Source organism: Cervus canadensis, chromosome 26 (genome assembly GCF_019320065.1).
Source record: "Cervus canadensis isolate Bull #8, Minnesota chromosome 26, ASM1932006v1, whole genome shotgun sequence".
NCBI classification, from domain to species: domain Eukaryota; kingdom Metazoa; phylum Chordata; class Mammalia; order Artiodactyla; family Cervidae; genus Cervus; species Cervus canadensis.
Genome location: NC_057411.1, coordinates 35,802,476 through 35,825,224, shown reverse-complemented (window position 1 = coordinate 35,825,224; position 22,749 = coordinate 35,802,476). Strand labels below are relative to the sequence as shown.

The window sequence follows — 22,749 nt, the reverse complement described above, 5'->3', positions numbered from 1 at the left end:
TAAACTTACACCAAGCTCTTGTCCAATTATCAGTTTTAATGCTATCTTAGCCTACAGGGGCATTAAACCCTACTAACTGTACAGAACCTACTAATTTCAGTGATTGCCTCCCATCAATGAAAAGTTTGTATATGGAAGGCAGTCTTGGAATCTTCCATATGATTCTAATCATTCCAAAAAATGATTCCAATTTTTTGCACACACATACCAAAAAAAAAACACCAACCTGTCAAGGGAACAAATTTATCTTGACTAAACTTACCAACTATAAAAGTTTTTAGTTACTGCATTTTAAAGGAATGTGGAGAAAATATGGTCAGATTTCTTAAAATCTTAAGTTTTTCTTCACTCTTATTTTTAATGAATAATAATTTTTAACTTAAGCTAATTTTTAACTAATAAAAATGCTTTCTCAATCTGCAACCCACTCCAAGTAGGTTACTAGCAAGTAACTCCAAATACTTGAAACCTGGACACTCTACACCTACACAAAGGCAGAGACTAACCCACCTTTCACCCAAAGAAAATGCATTGCCAGCTCACTGTCTGCTGAAAAGCAAACTTTCCCCTTCTTTTTGCATTCCACGTAAAGAGTACACTCTTTTTACACTCAATTCTTTGTTTTTAAAAAAGAGTCATATTAAAGTGTAGTAACACCTGAAAATGTATTTAGTTATTTGGAGCTTTTATGAGGGTTTTCTGCATTTTACTGGAAACCTGAAAAAGGAAGTTTTCCAGCTGATAACAAAGCATTTGTCTTCAGTTGTCAAACAGAAAGTGAAGTCACTCAGTCATGTCCGACTCTTTGTGACCTCATGGACTATAGCCTGCCAGCCTCCTCCATCCGTGGGATTTTCCAGGCATGAATACTGGAGTGGGTTGTCATTTCCTTCTCCAGGGGAATCTTTCCAACTCAGGGATCGAACCCGGGTGTCCTGCATTGCAGGCAGACTCTTTAAGGCCTGAGCCACCAGGGAATCCAGTCAAACAATTAAATGGAACTTATCTTAATGGAATAGAGTGACAACAAATAGGACATTTTAGTAGAAATCCCCGTAAGACACTGTTCAGCATAAAAGAGCTTTAAAAGTGCTATAAAGATATATAAATATAAAGCAGCATATACTGTCCCCTTACCATATCATGCCTTCAAACAGATTTTGGATGACAAGATGTGACTGAGTAACTGTTATCAGTAAGGTGACATGTGTCCATGCGAACTGTTAACAGCCCAACACAACAATGATGAGCACAAGAGATCGGGGCAGGCCACGAAGCAGCAGCAATTCTGAAATGCAAATTTCTAGCACGACTACTGGTCAAATTTCATAAAGTAAGGTCATACAAAATAAATGCCATTAGTAAATTACCTTCATTTTGGTGCCTCCTGAAACCTGAGGACCATGAAAAATATTCAACAAAGTAACCTTAATTTATACAAAAATGGAATGCTAATAATACCGAGCTACACCTCTAAGTTTAAAAAAAGACATATTAAAAAATAAACCATCATCTTGAATCATGAGATCAAAGTGGTAATGACAAGTTTACAGCACTGCTATGGCATTTAGATAAGAACTAAAATTTCACTCTGACTGCATTCTCTAGTTACTAGAAATGCTGAAAATGATTTTTCCCTGAGTTCACTACGGTTAACATTTTCTCATAAAGAGTTATTTATAACTTCAAATGATTCATACCAGCAGGGATCAATTGCCCTTAAATCCAATCTTTTCATACTTGAAAGCTGATCTTCACAGCTCTGTTCAATGACAGTATTCCATTTTAAATTGTCAAAAGGCCTCTGTTTCATCAATCCCATCTATCCTGAGAGACAGCCACTTTAGCTCCTTTTAGCATCATTAATATGAGTAGAATAACAAAAAGGGCTAATATTTCTATATATCAGTCTCATGATTTTTTTTTCTTTTCTTACTGCACAGCATGTGGGATCTTAGTTCCCCAATCAAGGATCAAACCTCAACCCCTTCACTGGAATTGTGGAGTCTTAACCATTGGATCACCAGGGAAGTCTCTCACAATTTTTACTGAAAGTTATAAAAGGACTTTTCAAAATTCTTATGATTTTGATTTATTCATAATAAACCTATCTTCCATTGCAGCAAACAGTGTATTACATTGGTTGTTCTGTTTTGTTTTCATCTGCTTAAGTGATCCAATTCTGTCTTAGATTGCTTCAATATGCATAAATGATTTTTCCCAATAGGTACCATTTATATTTTCATCGTAGATTCTATTATTTCTAATTTGTCTTGATGGTTTCTAGATTTTCACTGAGAATTTTACCATTTTTGTTCCCTCAAGAACCCAAGAAATTAGAAATGTATAAGAAATACTATAATTTTCCAGCAATGGTGCTCAGCAGGATGTCTTAACGGGGAAAAGCAAAGCATGAAGAATAGGAATTATACCCCAAATTCACAACAAACCTAGCGAATACATGAATTTATAGATACTACATTTGTCATTTTACACTGTTATCATCAGCTACCTTTTAAGAAAATAAGAGGTCATCATATACAGTGATACATTTCATAAGACACTGAACACTGTTCAAGGATACACTGAAGGAAATAGTTCTGGCCAAAACGAATCATGCAACTGCATAACTAACCATAGCTACCAGGAAAATGTAAGCTCTGTACCCCTGATGCCTCGGCTGAGCACAAGTAAACACAGGTGCCTCCTGCACAGATATATGATAGATGTTTCTGAGACTTACTAACTGTTCAGGTCACTATGGAAACACCTCAAATTTCTACAGATTTAGGGAATCCAAATACTTGACTTTAATTTTACAGCCTTTGAAAATATTCAAAGGAAAAATTTTGGAGAACTTTCAAAACAGTTAAAAATTCTTTATCTTTGAAAAAAATTTCACCTTCAAACATTTATAAATATTAGTCATTCAAAATTCAAATACCCCTCACATATAGGCAATTAGCAGATTAGATCCTATTTTCTCACTACAGGAAAAAAAAATAATAAAGGTGAAGGTTTTTATTACATATAGTAACTACAAAATAATGGTTAATACGCACCATATAAAACTGCAGACGGTAATGTTTCTTCACCAAGCTCAGCACAAACATGCAGAAACCTGTTCAAGAACAAAAACATGCACTGGTTGTGTAACCTGTTACAAATTTTACGATTCGATGAGTTCATATAAGCCAAATTTCTATACCACATCTAGCTGTATGTTGGCTACTCACTCATACACCATCTCTCCTACTCTTACATTATTGCTGAGTCACTAAATCTTGTCCAACTCTTTGCAACCCCATGGACTGTAGCCTGCCAGGCTCCTCTATCCGTGGGATTTCCCAGGTAAGAATACTGGAGTAGGTTACCATTTCCTTCTCCAGGGGATCTTTCTGGCCCAGGGATCAAACCCTGGTCTCCTGGACAGGACTCTTATATCAAGCATTTGTTTCTTGAGGGAAATGATCCTGTATTCTCCAAAATGCCTGATATAGTCCATGCCATAAATTCAATAAACATCTCCTACATTAATTGAGTCAGTCCCTTGCTAATGTGTGGATATGGAAAATTGGACCCTGAATTTCAGTTCACTAAAATGTATTCACTGTATCAGTCCATCAAGTATATATATAGAATGTTTAAATCTCTACATAAAATAAAAATTAATAATTATTATAGCAGCTAACATCTTTGAACACTTATTATGTTCCATCTACTTGGCTAAGCCTTTTATAAGTATTAACTCATTTAATCCTTCCAACATTCCTATGTAGTTACCTATTATTATCTCCATTTTACAGATGAAGAAAAATACACAAAGGACTTTATTAATTTACTGTGGATCATGGAGCTAATCTAAGGGCTCCTTAGATTCTATTGACCCTTAAGAGTCATGGGGTTCCATAAACCATTATCCTCAAGATTCAGGTTAAGAGTGATTTAAAAATTCTCAGAAGCATATTATAATGATTACAGTAAAACAAAATACTCTTAACAATTTCAAGATGCACAGACAGTATGTGTTTCTGTCTATAGTCTATAATTAAGTACAATAAAATTTTACTAAATAAAAATTCTATCTAATGAACTTTTGTTGTTGTTACTTAGTTGCTAAATTGTATCTGACTCTTTCACGATCCCATCCCCTGTAGCCCACCAGGCGCCTCTGTCAGTGGGATTCTCCAGGCAAGAATACTGGAGTGGGTTGCCATTTCCTTCTCCAGGGGATCTTCCAGACCCAGGGGTCAAACCTGCATCTCTGGCATTGGCAGGCACATTCTTTACCACTGAGCCACCTGGGAAGCCCACCTAATGAAGCAGAAATCTAATAATTATATGTTAAATAATGAGGAGGCACTATGATACACTTTATTGCCCACTAATCAGTAAAGTGGGCACTACATCACTACATCATTATTCTGAAGATTTTTTTTTTTACAGAAGTAGATGTTAGAAATGCACGAGCCAAGTTTAATTTCAGCTAAATAGCCATGCACGCATTCTGTTCGGCAATACCTTTAGAGCACAAGTTCTCTGAGACAGAAAACAAGTGGTCAACTAATCTACCCCATGTGAAATAAACACTAGACTTTGCATATCTAAGATGTACTTACCAAGGGAGTTCTACCCACTAGAGCAAGCAAGGTTGACACTACTCTGACCAGAGCACGGAATCAGTCACTGCCTGCACCTAGTTTTTGATGACTGATTTGAAATCTCAGCGTAAAGGGTGAGAGTAAAGGAAGAGAATGCCTACTGGCTCCCAGAGCCTATCTCACTTCCTATTTGCCACCTGTAGAATCTGACTGGTTCAACTGCAAAAGGCATATGGAAACATTTTCTGAGCGGCGGCGAACTGAGACATATGTCACTTTCTTCAGAGAAAGAAAGGAAGCGGGGTGGGGAGGGGGCACTAAAACACGGAATTCGTGGCATTAAAACCACCTGTAGCATAAAAGACTTGCTTTTAAAATCACTGCTTTTAAATTTTTCTTCAATAGCAGGGAGATTTCTTTTGTGGCTTAAGAAATAGTGAAATTTCTATGCTGCTTTATGCCTTTGGTCCACGGTTACAGGCAAACGTAGATTGGACTTGGTTCAGAGGCTAATGGGGGCTTCCCTTGTGGCTCAGCTGGTAAAGAATCCGCCCACAATGCGGGAGACCTGGGTTTGAGCCCTGGGCTGGGAAGATCCCCTGGAGAAGGGAAAGGCTACCCACTCCAGTATTCTGGCCTGAAGAATTCCATGGACCGTATAGTACATGGGGTTGCAAAGAGTCGGACACGACTGAGTGACTTTCACTTTCAGAGCTAATGAGGTAAAGGCAACTCAGAAGCAAGACTGAGCTAAAAGCCTCCAGAACCTCCCCTTCTGTCGAAAAAGACCTTGCTGGCTCTCCCAGTGCAGCCTTGGGAAATTCTCAACATCATTAATTATGAATTATCTCCTCACGAACACCACTCCAACATGTACGGTTTTCTTGTTCTTGAAATTATATACCACTCACCCTTAAGCACTTCTTCAAACAAAATTACCAGCAGATTCATTCAATACTTTCCTGATGATCATTTTATCCAGGACAGTCTTGGCAACTCAGTTTTACATGATCCAATTTTATGGGTAAATACACCAGTAACACACCGCATTTTAGGGTGCTCTAATAAAGGATATAACTATCTGACTCGTGGATGTATTAAAATAATACCATTCTTGGAATCTGGGGGAGGAGGATGTAAACTGTTTTCCTAGCATATCTAAGGTTAAACATTATTGTCAAAAATAATCCAAAAAAGAGACACATGCATTTACTTCTTCATTCACAGCCATTTTCTGTTTAAATGGAACACATACATGCTATATTTCAATAAATCTATGGAAAGGATAACTTTGCATATTTGGATCCATAGTTTTACTTTTTCCCCAATTAATACAGAACATTTTTATGGTTATATTTCCAATTAAAATCATAGGATTTGTTAAAGTAGAATGTTCACTGAAAAAGTTTCCTAACCTACAGTCTTGATATATAACTATTTTTAGTCACACTGACCGATTACCAGTTATATACACAGCACTGTGCCTGGGGCTGTCAGTGCAAAGACGGATATATCTTGTGGCCCAAGATCAAGGAGTTCCCAGGAGGTTAGGGAGACCAAGTTCCCCAACAGACTTAAGAGAGGTATATTCAGAAAGCATAAAAAAGAATGAGATGTCTAAGGAGTCAAGTGAATTGAAGAAGAAAAAAAGACATTGAGAAGTCCAAAAAATGTGATAGAGGGAATTTCAGAAAAAGTAGACAATTGAAAAATATTTATTGAGCACTTAAGATGCAGATACAAAATACACACACACAAAATGGCTAAGATAGTCATTCCACTGAAGGAGCTCATACTTTAAATGAAGAGACAGAAAATATAAAGAAATAATGAAGTTTTTAAAATTTCTTATTGTTGATTAACCAATTCAGTAAACACATGCAGTCCTTAACTCAAAAAACAAAGACAGATGCAGGATTATATACTGGAGGTTACTGATTCATCGATTACTTTTTACGTAGTTGTATTTTTCATTACACTTCGCTAACTAACCAAAACTTTGAAATGTTTGAAACATCGTATTCAACAATTCAGAAGCACACTGCTTTGCATGTTGCCATATTCAGACACTAGAATACAACCGAGGTGTTTTAAAGAAGTTTAAATATGCAGTGTAGAAATTCACACAAATCAACCATTATATCAGCTAATATATGGGGAAAGTTTTCCTTTAATCTGCATAGTGAGCTTAAGGTATAAAACAAGACTGATATGTAAATAGTTTATAATCATGTTTAATTAAAAAACTGCAAGTGGAAAGGCTTCCCTGGTAACTCATGGTAAAGAATCCACCTGCCAATGCAGGAGACACGGGTTTGAACCCTGGTCCAGGGAGATCTCACAAGCCATCATGGAGCAACTAAGCCCATGAGCCACAGCTACTGAGCCTGTGCTCTATAGAGCCAGTACTATGCAACGAAAAGCCACCACCGCGAGAAGCCCACGCGCCGCAACTAGAGAGTACCCCTGCTCACGGAAATCAGAGAGCCCATGCAGCATCGAAGACCCAGCACAGCCAAAAACAAACAAGCGAAAAATATATATATATGGCTTCCCACATATCTCAGTTGGTAAAGAATCTGCCTGCAATGCTGGAGACCTGGGTTCGACTCCTGGGTCGGGAAGATTCCCTGGAGAAGGAAATGGCAACCCATTCCAGTATTCTTGCCTGGAGAATCCCATGGACAGAGGAGCCAGGCAGGCTACAGTCCACAAAGTCACAAGAGTCAGACACGACTTAGCTCTAGCTTTCGTTTCTTTTCTATACACACACACACACATAAACTATAAGTGATTTTGGAGATACAATCCTTTATGAACAGTGATTTGTGACATCTTTCAAAGATTTCATCTACATCCTTTGAGATGAAAGATATACAGGATGTCTGAAAACAATTCTTAATTGTGGATTAATTTTAGCCATAATTTAATCTTATACTGTCCAGTGATTTTTCTTGAATTCAAAGTATTATATTCAAGTCACAACCTCTCCTTAAGGGTTTTAAAAAAGAAGTCAAAATAGTTAGCCATGCACAAATACAAGCGAAAGAACCCGACTAAACATAATATGCCTTTAATATGCTTCTCACTAGTTGGCTAAAGAGATCTTAAGGTGATGATATTATGGGTTCAACATCTTAAGCTTATTCACCTGTCATTACCAGACATGTAATCACATGGTTGCTCTTGTTTCTAAAGAGCCCCAAATCCAAATCACCAAGACCTTTTAAAAATACATCCAGACTCTAGAGAAAATGTTGTCTCTGATGTTTGTTTTGCTATCAGACAAATTCATTTTACAACCAAATTATCTAAAGTGTCAGAATGGCTTCTGGGTCCTAGTCAGTGAGTCATCTGGGATGATGTTAAATGAGTCATTTAACCTGCTGGGCCTTGGTGAGTAGGTCAGACCTGGATACATGTACATTTTGTTTTAATAAAATTCAGCATCAATGAAAAAGCTTGTGTGGTCTCTGCTTTTTATATCTGTTAAGACCTATGAAACTCATTTGACCACTGCAGAACTAAAATTTGGATGGGTCTCTTGGAATGTTGTTTAACGAGAATTCCAGACATTTTTCACAGCATAATTTGAAAGAAAGGTACAACTATCTCAACAGAGCACACTTTCTATTTCCTCACTCCTATTTTAAAGTCTAACTTTATCTGCTGGACTAAGCTCATAAATGTCGCTAATCACTTCAAGAATCAACCAATAAGGCCTCAAGACCCAGCAACCAAAATCCTGATGCTAAAAAAAAAAAAAAAACTATCCCTAAAAAGCACTATGTTTAGATGTCCAGGTTCTCAGCCTCTTGATCATTCATCCAGTAAATGTGTGTTAGGAACCTAAATCCCAGACCCTGTATTAGGCACCAGGAATTAAAAAAAAAAACAAGAGAAACACAAAGTGGGTGCTTATGATCCTTTAATAGGACCATATTTAAGACACGTGTGAAATGATAACAGAGATACTGGAATGGCCAAAAAGTTCATTTTGGTTTGTCACAACATCTTATGAAAAACCCAAATGAACATCTTATGAAAAATCCAAATGAACTTTTTGACCAATCCAATAGAAAACCATGCATAATTTATATCAAAAGTTTCATCACTTAACCCAGCAGCTCCTAGCTTACTACAAAGTTGCATTTTATAGAAACACAGAGACTGGAAAAGTCAGTTTTTATTCCAATCCCAAAGAAAGGCAATGCCAAAGAATGTTCAAACTACTGCACAATTGCACTCATCTCACACACTAGCAAAGTAATGCTCTAAATTCTCCAAGCCAGGCTTCAACAGTGCATGAACCAAGAACTTTCAGATGTTCAAGCTGGATTTAAAAAAGGTAGAGGAACCAGAGATCAAATTGCCAACATCTGCTGGATCATAGAAAAAGCAAGAGAATTCCAGAAAAACATCTACTTCTGCTTCATTGACTATGCTAAAGCTTTTGCCTGTGTGGATCACAACAAACTGTGGGAAATTCCTAAAGAGATGGGACTACCAGACCACCTGACCTGCCTCCTGAGAAACCTGTAAGCAGGTCAAGAAGCAACAGTTAGAACTGGACATGGAACAACAGACTGGTTCCAAATTGGGAAAGGAGTGCTTCAAGGCTGTATATTGTCACCCTGCTCATTTAACTTCTATGCAGAGTACCTCATGCAAAATACTGGGCTGGATGAAGCACAAGCTGGAATCAAGATTGCTGGCAGAAATATCAATAACCTCAAATATGCAGATGACACCACCCTAATGGCAGAAAGCGAAGAGGAACCGAAGAGCCTCTTGATGAAAGTGAAAGAGGGGAGTGGAAAAGTTGACTTAAAGCTCAACATTCAGAAAACTAAGATCATGGCATCCGGTCCCATCACTTCATGGCAGATAGATGGGGACAACACAGGAAACAGTGACAGATTTTATTTTTCTGGGCTCCAAAATCACTGCAGATGGTGACTGCAGCCATGAAATGAAAAGATGCTTGCTCCTTGGAAGAAAAGCTATGACAAACCTAGACAGCATATTAAAAAGCAGACATTACTTTGCCAACAAAAGTCCATGTAGTCAAAGTTATGGTTTTCCCAGTGGTCATGTATGGATGTGAAAATTGGACCATAAAGAAAGCTGAGCACTGAAGAATTGATGCTTTTGAACTGTGGAGTTGGAGCAGCCTCGTGAGAGTCCCTTGGACTGCAAGGAGATTAAACCAGTCCATTCTAAAGGAGATCAGTCCTGAATATTCACTGGAGGGACTGATGCTGAAGCTGAAGCTCTAATACTTTGGTCATGTGGTGTGAAGAACTGACTCATTGGAAAAGACCCTGATGCTGACAAAGATTGAAGGCAGGAGGAGAAGGGGATAACCAAGGATGAGATGGTTGGATGCCATCACCGACACAATGGACATGAGTTTGAGTAAGCTCTGGGAGATAGTGATGGACAGAAAGGCCTGGCGTGCTGCAGTTCATGGGGTCGCAAAGAGTCGGATACGACTGAGCGACTGAACTGAGCTGACACTCAGAAGCACAGAAAAGAAATTTACAATTACCAAAAGGGAAAAGGGGTGGGGAAGGGATAAATTAGGATTTGGGGATTAGCAGATACAGTTTACTATATATAAAACAGATAAACAAAAAGGGCCTACTCTATAGCACAGGAAACTCTAATATCCTGTAAGAAACCAAACTGGAAAAGCACATGAAAAAGACAGTATATGTGAATCACTTTACTGTACACTAAAAATTAACACAACATTGCAAATCAACTATACTTCAATTTTAAAAAATGCGTTTTAAAAGTACATTTGTAAGACTATAATAATGTCAATATCCTGGTGTGATCTTACACTGTAATTTTTCAAAATATTATCACTGGTGGAAACTAGGCTAAGTGCAATAAGGCATCCTGTCTTATTTCTTACAACTGCATGAAAATACATAATTATCTCAACAAAAAGTACATTTTAAGCCAATAATTTAGGATATAAAAGCAATTTTTCAGACTGTCATAAACAGCAGTTGGTTCTAAGATCAACCCTTAGCATTAAAAAAAAAAATTATTTTTTAAATTTTTTGGCCGTACCACACAGCAGGTGGGATCCTAGTCCCTGACCAGGAATTGAACCTCCCCTCCCTGCAGAGGAAACACAAAGTCTTAATCACTGGACCACCAGTGAAGTCCCATAATTTTTTATCTTTTCACATCAAGAATAGTCCAAATTTTATTTTTTAAAAACACAATTTTTAAAAAATTTATGATCCTCTTAGTATTAAGTATAAACATGAATGACTCAGGTATACATTATATTTAGTATGAATTAAAGCAACAATTTCCTATCTTGTCACTCTTTTAATGTCTCCCACTCACCATTCACTGAATTACAAACCTGGTTATATTATCTCCTAGCTTGAAATCCTCAGTAGTTTCCCAGGAATAAAGCCCAAAGTCTTCCTATGATACACAAGGCTCCTCCAGATGGGGCTCCTGTCTACTTGCACGACCTTCAGTACCTCCCATGGGTCCCGAACATGCCGCTCTCATCCCCAAGACTGCAGAGCTGTCTTCTCTACCTGGAATGCCCTTTCCCACTCTTCACCTGGCAAACACCTGCTTGTTCCTTGCTTTTCATGACACCGATCATCTCTTCACACTGTTCCTGGGGTTCCCACAGCAAGAATACTGAGGTGTTTTGCCACTTCTTCCTCAAAGACTGAAGGCAAAAGGAGAAGGGGATGGCAGAGGATGAGATGGTTAGATGGCATCACCAACTCAATGGACATGAGTTTGAGCAAACTCTGGGAGATAGTGAAGGACAGGGGAGCCTGGAGCGCTGCAGTCCGTGAGCTCACAAAGAGTCAGACATGATTTAGCAACTGAACAACCACCATCATCCCTTCTCCAAGGCCTTCAATGGCCTTTCTGCCCCAGTAGAGCACGGCCTGCCTTCCCTTTCTTCATGGTCTTAGGGGTCCTTGTTCCCATTCCAGCAATGACCAAGGGGACACGTGTCTCAGCAGTTGCCAGCCCCTGGAGGGCACACTAAAGGCCTGTCCCCTTGTATCCTCAACACCATGCCCAGCGCTGGCACTTGGAAAGCACTCGAGTGTTTGCTGAAAGAATGACAACGATGACTTTCAAGGAGCTTCTGTGATTCCATGGAAGAGCAATGGTAAGCTATGCCAATGATAGAAATCAGTTAGAAAAAAAATGAACAAATACTGATTTGATAGAGTCAGAAATTTAAGGGGATGAAGCAACAATGACTGTAAAGAACTGGTTGAGAGGGTATCACGTATACAATATTATAAAAAGGAACAAGTTGCACAGCAAAGGAAACAACAAGATTAAAAGACAACTCTCAGAATGGGAAAAAATAATTGCAAGGGAAAAAACTGGATTAATCTCCAAAAAACACAAGAGGCTCATGCAGTTCAATACCAGAAAAGCAAACAACCCAATCAAAAAAAGGGGGGCAGACCTACACAGACATTTCTCCAAAGAAGGCATACAGACGGTGAACAAACACAGAAAAAGATGCTCAACATCACTCATTATCAGAGAAATGCAAATCAAAACTACAATGAGGTATCACCTCACACAGGTCAGAATGGCCATCATTAAAAAATCTGCAAACAGTAAATGAAGGAGAAGATGTAGAAAAAAGGGAACACTTTTTCATCATTGGTGGGAATGTAAATAGTCATTATGGAGAACAATATGGAGATTCCTTTAAAAACCAGGAAAAGAACTACCATATTACCCACCAATGTCACTACTGAGCATAAATACTGAGAAAACTATAATTCAAAGAGACGAATGTACTCCAATGTTCATTGTAGCACCATCTACAATAGCTGGGACATGGAAGCAACCTAGATGTCTACCCGCAAATGAATGGATACAGAAATTGTGATACAATAGACAATAGATATTACTCAGCCATAAAAAAGGATGTATTTTAATTATTGAATTAAAATGACATACTTTTAAAGGACTGACTTTCCCACACACTCTGTATATTTTTTTGTTTAATGAGAAATGGAAAGGAGTCATCCATATTGTATTAAGTTTCCAAAGCTGTACTAACTGGAGGAGAATTTATTTATGAGGAAACCCCTAAGAGCTAAGACAGTAACCATTAAGAGCTAAAGAGAAAACTCACAAATAAATTTCCTTTCTGCCTTTAAAAGTGAAAATAGTGATAATAATATTTAAATAGCGCCAGGTACTCCTCTAAGTGCTTTGCAAAGAAACTGAGGCACAGATCAATAAATTACATTTCCCAAAGTTTATTTAGCATGTAAGCAGTGGACCAGGATTCATACTGGAACTCTGGCTTTTTAAAAGTACACATCTAGGGACTTCCCTGGTGGTCCAGTGGCTAAGACTCTGTGTTCCCAATGCAAAGGGCCTAGGTTCAATCCCTGGTTGGGGAACTAGATCTCATACACTCCAACTAAGATCTGGTAAAGTCAAATAAAAATAATAAATAATTTTTTAAGTACATATCTAAATCAATTTCTTAGGAAATTTCTTTTATAATTGGTTAACTTCGATAGAAACAAATCTGGTTTTTTTCTGGCCATGCTGCATTGCTTTTGAGATCTTAGTTCCCTGACCAAGGATCAAACCTGGGCTCCCTGCAGTGGAAGTATGGAGCCTAACTACTAGATAGCCACAAATCTGTTAATTCTAACATTATCCTAAGTATGTGATTCTTAATCTAAAATCATAAAAATGTGACATAGCCTACTATAAACATGTATATATATATATAAATGACTATATAATAAAAAAAGTCAGGAAAACTAAGTACCCTGATTAATTCTATATAAAATTATTTCCTAGGAACAAATAAAGCAATACATGTGTGAAAGTTTCTTTGTAAATTATACCATTACTTGGTAAATAATCCATATGTTTAAAGTTCTTTTACTATAATTTACAAAGAAAATTTTCAAATATATAGATAGACTACTAAGAAAGTAGTTCTTTTCAACCACAAAGTACTTTTTTTAACCACCATTAGGGAGTAACTGCAGTTTAAGACTGTGATGAAAGTAGTTTTATATGGGAGACATTTAAAAAGAGAAGGTGGATTAAAATGTAACCAAAGAAAAAGGATGTTACAATTTAACATAAATAAAAATAAGCATGTAACATATACTGGCTACAAATCAATGCAGAGTCTTTTCCTTAACTTACCTGCCAGATACAGGGCAAATGATATAAATCTATGGTAGCGAATGAGGAACTGAAGTTGCTCTTCTCTTTGAACAAATGTAGCAAAATAATCAGCCACAGTCTCTCCATAGAAAAAGTAGTTCACACACAACAGAAAGTACCTGTAACGTTAAAACAATTTGCTTCTTTATATTTGAAACATTTTCCCCCTCAAACCGGACAAAACTGTTTTCTACTTTTGATGATGACACAGATCAAAACTAAGTTTTGAACACAGGTTCATGATATATTCCACCAAAATCCTTTTTTATCCCTGTTTTAAACTTAATTTCAAACTTACCAGTGAACAAAAATGTACTGAGTAGTTCATGCCTTTATTTAGCTCAAAATCTAATGCCAGAGACAGAAAATTAGGAAGCAGTGTAGAAAATACTACACACACACACACACACACACACAATTAAGTTTATAATGAAAATGCATTCCCAACATCTCCCTAAGGCTTTTTTTTTTTAAGAATTTTTTTAAGTGGTCATTTTTTAAAAAGTCTTCATTGCATTTGTTACAATTTTGCTTCATTTTTTTATGTTTTAGTTTTTGGCCACAAGGCACATGGGCTCTTAGCGCAGCCCGACCAGGGACTGAGCCTTACCCCCTGCACAAGAAGGCAAAGCCTCTACCACTGAACCGCCAGCCAAGTCCCTCTAATGCGTTTTAATAGTAGAGCTCCTAAGCCAAATTCCCGCCCGCCCTAAGGAAGATCAATGGGAAAAGAGGGAAGAAGTAATTTGACCTCTCACCTCCTACTCTGTCCTGCCCACACTGGGTCTTGTCCCCTTTTCTCAATGCTCCAGATGGACTCTAGTTGAATAAGTGACTCAAAAAGGTAGCAGTGGGGGTTAGGAGCTAGCTGCAGGTAAAAATCTCTGGGGAAAAACTTTAAAAATGGGGAACACATGTACACCCATGGCTGATTCATGTAAATGTACGGCAAAAACCACTATGATACTGTAAAGTAATTAGCCTCCAATTGAAATAAATAAATTTTTAAAAAATGGAGAATGTAAAATTTGAAAAAAAAAATAAAAACAACACAAACACTTTATGAATGGCCTGCCCCTTCTCCCAGCGCTGGTTTATCCTTTCCGCCAGGGAGAAGCTGAACTCACAAGACTTTGCTGATGGGAGCACGTGTAAGCCAGGAAAACGGGTTAACAAACACTGCCTCAGGGTTCCTCCCGGATTCCTCCTTTAGAAAGACCGTGACCTAGGCAGCCTGACCTAGGCAGCCGGGAGGGCAGTAGAAGAGGAGAGGGGTGGTGGTTCCCTCTGGTCCTCATGAATGGAATCAGACCCCACTGTTCCCAAAGGGAAGCACATCATGTTTCCACATTACCATGTCTCTCTCTCCTATAATGGAAATTGTCTGTGACACCTTTGTAAGGCTATCAAGGCCTACCTTGATAGGCCATCAAACCATCTTTTTTGTTTTTGGCCATGCCCCTCCGCATGTGGGATCTTAGTTCCCCAAACAGGGATTGAAACGCCCCCTGCACTGGGCGTTTACAGTCCTAACCACTGGGCGGCCAGAAAGTCCCTCACCAGTCCAACCTCTGGGCCACTATTCCCTCCCACTCGGGAGAGCCAAGAAGATCTCACCACCTGTGGCAGGTGCCTCCTCTGACCCCATCTAGAACCTGATAGGTGCTGCTTCCCCAGCCCAGACATCCTTCTCCATCCAAAGCCTGTCTTCATTTCTGGTAACAGTTTCTCTGTCACCTTCTTCGTGAAGCCTCTACAATCCCTGGGGCCCATCCTGACCTACCTTTTTTCCCCCTTACACTTAGAATCAATCCTGCCTGGGTTAACTACTCTCCAAATACTTTAACATTCACTGGAAGGACTGAGGATTAAGCTGAAGCTCTAAGACTTTGGCCACCTGATGCGAAGAGTTGACTCATTGGAAAAGACCCTGATGCTGGGAAAGATTGAGGACAGGAGAAAGGGACAACAGAGGATGAGATGGTTGGATGGCATCACCAACTCAAAGGACATGAGTTTGAGCAAGCTCTGGGAGATGGGGAAGGACAGGGAAGCCTGGCGTGCTGCAGTCCATGGGCTGCAAAGAGCTGGACACGACTGAGTGACCGAGCAACTAATATTTAATCTACCTAACATTCCCTGTACAACTGCCACTCATGAAGAAACTTCCCAGAAGGAAAAATTAGGTGTTCATAAAACCAAGAAACTGTTTTTGACTACTGTAAACCCAAAAGGTGATGCCTGTTTTAAAAAGACACTGATACTAATCAAACAACTACTGATACATTCAAAGACATGGACTGTTAATTATGAACTATCATATTATCAAGTTTCATGGTCAAGGTCCTGATAACTAAGAATCCTGAAAAAACTTAAAAATATATAAAACATTAAATATTAAAATTATTTAGTGATTCCTATTTGCTAATTTTACATGCAGTATTTTCTACATAGAATAATTTTGTATGCAATGTTTCAGGGGCTGGTAACTACCCTGAAATGTTTAGCAGGGTGCCTTACACACTGACCCCATCAGAGCCTTCCTCTTCCCTCTGACAACCCTCCTTGTTGCATGTCAGAGGTCCCGGGGCCTTCAGGAGACCAAGCCAGGAGCAGCAAAGGTAAGGTCATCCATCCTCTCACTGCCCTGCTTGGTCCTCCTGCCCGAGGCCTAAGGGGGTTTGGAGAAGGTAGGCCAGTCTGCCTACCTGCCCTGGTGCTTAGATGGTAAAGAACCTGCCTGCAATGCGGGAGACCTGGCTTCGATCCCTGGGATGGGACAATCCCCTGGAGGAGGGCATGGCAACCCACTCCAGTATTGTTGCCTGGAGAATCCCAAGGACAGAGGAGCCTGGCGGGCTGCAGTCCAAGGGGCTGCAAAGAGTCAGACACGACTGAGCGACTAAGCGCAGCACAGGCCAGTCTGCAGGGGTGAGGAGGGGAGGGGAGGAGGGAGACAGACACGCAGCTTGGGCTTTCCTCTCCTGAATCAACCACTTGTCACTCAAAAAAGAGGAAAAAAAAAGAAAACCCACAGCTATTTTCACATCTCATCTTCCAGTCTTTGTAGAGATACCGGATTTGTGTATGGTCTCATGTCAACTGAGGGGAAATAAACCAAAAGATTAACATATATTTAACATTTCACAGAATGAAACTTTCTGTTAAAATTGTAATTATAAAGGGTATAAACATGTGTCCAATATAATGCTGAGGTTTTTAAAAAGAGGACAAAAACTGTGTGTGTATGCAATATAAGTCAGGTATCTACAAATAGTGAAAGATGAAATCTGAAAATAGTTGTTGAAATGGAGAGTTAAAGGTGATTTTCTTCTTTCAACATACAATTGCGTTCTTTTCATTTATATTTCTTTATACTCAATCTATAAGGTCAACTGGGTGGATACTGAGTGGTCAGGATGCTTCCTTACCAACTTTAGAAAAGAATCAGATTTTCATATCTGAAACAGTTTTAAGTCACTTACCAACTTAGTGTTCTAAACCAAGGTAAGTCATAAGAATGATAGACTCTGTAACCTATGGTGATGATTTCATGGAAGCATTTCACTTGGATGCTTAGAACCTGAAACCAAGAGAAAACATTAACACACAGTTCTTAATGTCTACATTTATGCTTAATTATTTAATAAGTAACTTGTCACATGTATTTTAAAAATCTTCAGCTACCCACTTTCAGTTATTCTAAAGATCATCAGCAAAAATTCAATATTCAACTTCTCTATAATCAAGTGATGTCCCAAAGAGGTAAGCAAAACAATATTTTATTCAGAACGTTTGAGAGATCCTTCCCAGGGTAGGAGGTGGCACTGTTCTTTAGAATTTGAAGGGTATAGTCTGGCTAGGGTCACAGCTAACTAGGCTTAATCAATCCCTCATTACTGCTTCATTTCTTGAAGTTGGGTGGCTTTCTCTGTCGATTTTGTTTCTTGAGTTATCCTAAGAAAATGATCCTATATGAAAATTTGCTTGTATATGTTTATTTTTAACAAGTTGGTATTCTTGCCAAGGAAAAAGATACTATCGGGACAAATGGCTAAAATATCCTTACTGAGTCACTCAGGGGTTTGGCATGAGATTTTCATTCTTCCCACCATGCCAACTCTCCCTCAGCCAGCAACACACATCTCTGATCAACCCAAGCAGTGCTTCCTTGACATATTATAAGCAGCCTTCGACGTCTGCGGCCCCAGTAGCCAGTCAAGTGAGTCTATGCAGTTCTGTCTGCACAGTGTCCAATACACATGCCAAGTAAGTAAGTGAAAGTCACCCAGTCATGTCCGACTCTTTGCGACCCCATGGACCATAGCCCGCCAGGCTCCTCTGTCTATGGAATTTTCCAGGCAAGAATACTAGAGTGGGTAGCCGTTCCCTTCTCCAAGGGATCTTCTCAACCCAGGGACTGAACCCAGGTCTCCTGCATTGCAGGCAGATTCTATACCATCTGAACCACCTGGGAGGCCCTGCACATGCTGAGGAAATAGGTTTATATTCATGAAGCCCTTTGTGATGGTCTATGCAGCAGTCCCTCAAACTGCTGCCTCCACAATCTGGATAAAGGTAATTTCTGAGACTATAGCATCATAACCAGTGTTTGGCTTAAGTCAATTCCTAGACTCAAAGAGCCAATGGCAAGCTGAACACTCATCACCAGAAACTAAGAGATCCAAGCCTCTGTCAGTACAGCAGACTACCTTTTCCCACCTCTATAGAGAATCTACCCAGGGGTTTGTTCTTGTACAGCCCTGGAGCTAAGAACGGACTTTGTATCTATAGACACTTAAAAACAAAACCCAAAGATGACACGATGGAGACATATGTGGCTCCTTAAAGCCTAAAATACTACTATCTGGGCCTTTCCAGAAAGAACTAACCAAACTCCACTAAAGAGTACACTTTGGGATTTCTTTTTAAGGTCACCACACATTAGCTTTCCCAAACCTACTGACCAGGAGAGTCTTAGGCTATTTTTCCCCACTATACCTATTACATGTCCAATGACATACTTAAAAAAGTAATTGTATCCCCTTGGCAAGAAAATATTATGCCAAACTACCATAAATAATTCTTTTAAGAAAAAGCTATAAATGTGTTATAAACACAAGAGGAAATTTAAATACTGTCCTTCAAATAACCTTTGCATATATTATCAAGTCATTTTTTTTAACAAAAATAATCACAGAACAGGGACAATGCTCAATGTTGGTAAAATGGTAAAGCTATGCTATTTATAGAACCAAGGGCTTTTAAAATATCAAGTGCACTCATGCAATTCCTATGAACACATTTGTTCAAGAACAACCATTAGCTCTATATATGGAATTTCACTGAAAGGAGAAAAAAAGAGCTTTTAATATCACACACATATATGTATATAGTTGTCACTTGTAGCTTATCAACAGAATTAATATGGTACTGCTGGGGAAATAGAAAACAGAGAATTCAAAATAGAGTAAGAACTGGTGACCACACAGAACCTGATGCTCCATGCCACCGATAGAGGTGGCAATGCACCAAAAGGCCTCCGCTGGCCCAATTAATGTGCTAGGAGCATTAAAAAACAATTAGTAATTAGCCTCCAACTAATTAAAAAAAAAAAAAAACAATTGATACCTAAGTGCCTACTCTGCTACTTTGGGCTGCCCTGGTGACTCGGCAGCAAAAAAAACCACCTGCCAGTCCAGGAGATGTGGGTTCCATCCGGGGGTTGGAAAGATCCCCTGGAGAAGGAAATGGCAACCCACTCGGGTATTCTTGCCTGGGAAATCCCACGGACAGAGGAGCCTGGCGGGCTATAGTCCATGAGATCACAAAGAGTAGGACACAACTCAGCAACTAAACACCACCAGCACTCTTGCTGGTTACTGAAGATTCAGAGAAATAACATAGGCCTTCTGTTCTCAGACAGGAACAGTCTCTCAGGGAGAACACACGCAGCTCCAGTACGATGTGCAAACAGCCACGTGGGTACGAGCACAGGCAGACGTAGAAAGCTGTGGTGAGGGCGGGGATGGGCCAGCTGGGGCGGAGGAGGAGGACAGACAGCCACGTACACTGGAGAGGGGGAGGGGCTGCAGGGAGCTACAGTCCAGAGAGGCTGAACACAAAGCTGGGCTGAGCAGTAGAGGGAGGGGAGCCTGGTCACAGCATCACAGCAAACAGCATGAAGCAACGGAGCTGGTGCTGATCACGGAAGGTCAAGATCAGACCTGGCTGTCTGGGGTTAACAAGTGGAAAGAACTGATGGGAGAAGCAGCAAGAAAAGAGTCAGCAAGGCAGGTAAGATACCACACCCAGAGCGGTGAGAATGAGCAGCAGAGGAAGACGGACTATGAAATCAGAGACATCAACGAGGTAGAACTGACTGGATTTGGTGGCTGAGGAATCAGAGGGGCTAAGGTGGAGAGGAGAACATAGGGTGATACCAGGGAAGGCTTGAGAAGGAAACAGAGGTATGCAGAATGGCTGGCAATAGAACACAAGCTCAGATTTGGATATGTTGAGTCTGAGCTATGGTACCTATGGGTTATCCAAATTAAAGTACCTATTTTCACTCCGGGAATTTGTTCGAAGAAAATAGCCCTGCACGTGAAAAAGCTTTACATTTTAATATGTTCAGGATAAAACTATTCACAATAAAGAAAAACCAGAATATAACCAGAATGTCTAAAAATAACACATTGATTGCTTTAAATAACATGATGTACTGCATTCCACGGAGTAGATGAATGTATTAAAGCTAATGGTTACAAGGACTATGGAGCAACACAAAACATTCAATATTTAGTTTAAAAAGGATACAGCATTTAGTCACATTATATACAATTACAATCATGGTTTTTTAAAAGAAAAAAGGATGAAAGGAAATATATCAAATGGCAGTATTAATTTTTGGTCACTGATGATGGGATTGGGAGTGATTTTTTAAATTATTTATCTTCCAAAGTAATTTTATAAAGAAACTTCATTATTAATATTTTTTAATTAGGTCCATGGCATGTGAGATCTTAGTTCCCTGACTAGGAATCGAACCCACATCCCTTGCATTACAAAGCAGATTCTTAACCACTGGACCACCAGGGAAGTCCTTCCAAAGTAATTTTAATAAACATTTATAACTCTCACAACGGGAAATGCACTATTTAAATAACGTGCGTTAAAACAGTTATCATGGGAGTTTCCAGGAAGGGGTATGGGGAACCTCTTATATCTGTCACATGTTCCCATTTCCTTCTTAAACAAGATTGCTTTAGTAACTCCATCACTTAGAAAGTGTGATTCCAAGCTGTGACTGCAACAATTAAAGCACTGTAAGTAGAAGGTTGAAGAGGAAAAGCTCCTTTTATTTTAAGGAATGTGAGTATGAGTTCCATCTTAAAATAGTAGCTATCATTTCCTAGATGTAAGTTTTTAATAAAACTCTCCTGAATTAGTCATTTTTGAATGCTGGTATTGTAAGACAAATGCAAGCTAGGTACAATGTGTACTTCTCAAAATATAAAGGACCTAGTTAGGGTTATAAAGGTAAATAAGACTTTAAAATACAGATAGTATCAATTGAGTACCAACAGTGTGTGTGTATGTATGTATCTATCCATGTTCCCTTAACATAAATATCATAAATACAAAGCATGTATATATGCATGTGTACATGTATGTGTATGCATGTGCAGTAAATCTAAGTTAAGAGCAATAACAGTTCAAACATATTTTAACTAGATCTTTAATATTCTTCTCTTATTAAACTCACCAAAGAAATAACCTATAATACAATGGTATTTTCCTTTCATAGTAGAAAAACAAAAAAAGCCCAAGTACTTTAAATGTGCTTATGATTCTCTTCTTAAAAAATCAGAATCCAAATATGCAAGGAAGTCTTTAAAGCTGTTTTCAATGCTGTCATAAAAGAATGGTTAAGAATTGGTCTCTATCCACAAATTCTGGCCCTAGCTACCACACCAAATAGTTCAGCTTGGAGAGTAATGTCATTTTGTCACCAGGCACTTGAGTCAATGCCTCCAGGATGCTGGTGGTTTATAATCTTTGATCAAAACTACCTTCAAAAGAGGACTAACAATCCAAATGATCCCTACAAATTTTAAATGGCTCCCCACTGCTTTACAAAATAAACTCCGAACGTCTTCACATAGTATCTCAAGGGCCTCCAGGATCTGATCCCTAATTACGTTTTCCCGTTCAAAGGCCCCAAGCCCCAGGCAAAGGTTTCACCTACCCTTTCCTGACACACCCAGCCGCCGGGACCCTTGCTCACAGTGCTCACTCCAGCCCCACAGGTCCTCAAGGTCTACTCAAAGATCCTTTCAGCCCCAAAGCTTTATTGAGCTCTCTGCCATCACCCCACCTCTCCTTCCCCCAGCTTGACCGCTCTCCTCACAGCACTGGGGAGCGCTCAGCACACACTCAGTCCTGAAATCTCACCCCGGGAGCCCTCGGGGTTCAGACTCCGAGGACTGGCAGCTGGGGCCCAGCCCTCACGTCACACCTGGACTGTGCTCACGCCTGCCTACCGTCTCTCACACTCAGCACCCTCTAGCCTCACAGTGAGTCGGTCCTGTCCATTATCCATCCTTCCGTTGTAAGAAAAAGCTGCAATGTCAGCAAATTAACAGAACAGAGAAAGTAATTTCGCATTCTTTTTTAACCTGGATATGCCAAAAAAGCACAAAATTAGTAACAGGATGAAAAGAAAGGGCTTTATGATCCTTTATGATTCCTTTAAAGAACACTTTAAAGAAGTATTCTAAGTCACTTCAGAAGTTGATGGGATTTTTTTTTTTCAACTGTGTCTGATTTCACTTCCAAACTTCTTTTATTTTCTTAACAAAAATAAAAGGAAAACCATCATATTGCTCCTACAACTTTACCACTGTGAATAGGAGTA

The 22,749-nt window shown here is 39.2% G+C and overlaps 1 protein-coding gene across 1 annotated transcript in view; it reads right to left on the bottom strand.

Moving 5' to 3' along the window:
- Nucleotides 1-22,749, bottom strand: part of CDS1 (CDP-diacylglycerol synthase 1) — a 70,898-nt gene that overhangs the window by 20,687 nt on the left and 27,462 nt on the right. Inside the window, exons 4-7 of the mRNA XM_043448261.1 lie at nucleotides 17,315-17,412; nucleotides 13,809-13,948; nucleotides 3,063-3,121; nucleotides 1,138-1,220 (exon numbers count right to left, since the gene is read on the bottom strand). Coding sequence (XP_043304196.1) covers nucleotides 1,138-1,220; nucleotides 3,063-3,121; nucleotides 13,809-13,948; nucleotides 17,315-17,412 — 380 coding nt within the window. The remainder of the gene's footprint in view (nucleotides 1-1,137; nucleotides 1,221-3,062; nucleotides 3,122-13,808; nucleotides 13,949-17,314; nucleotides 17,413-22,749) is intronic.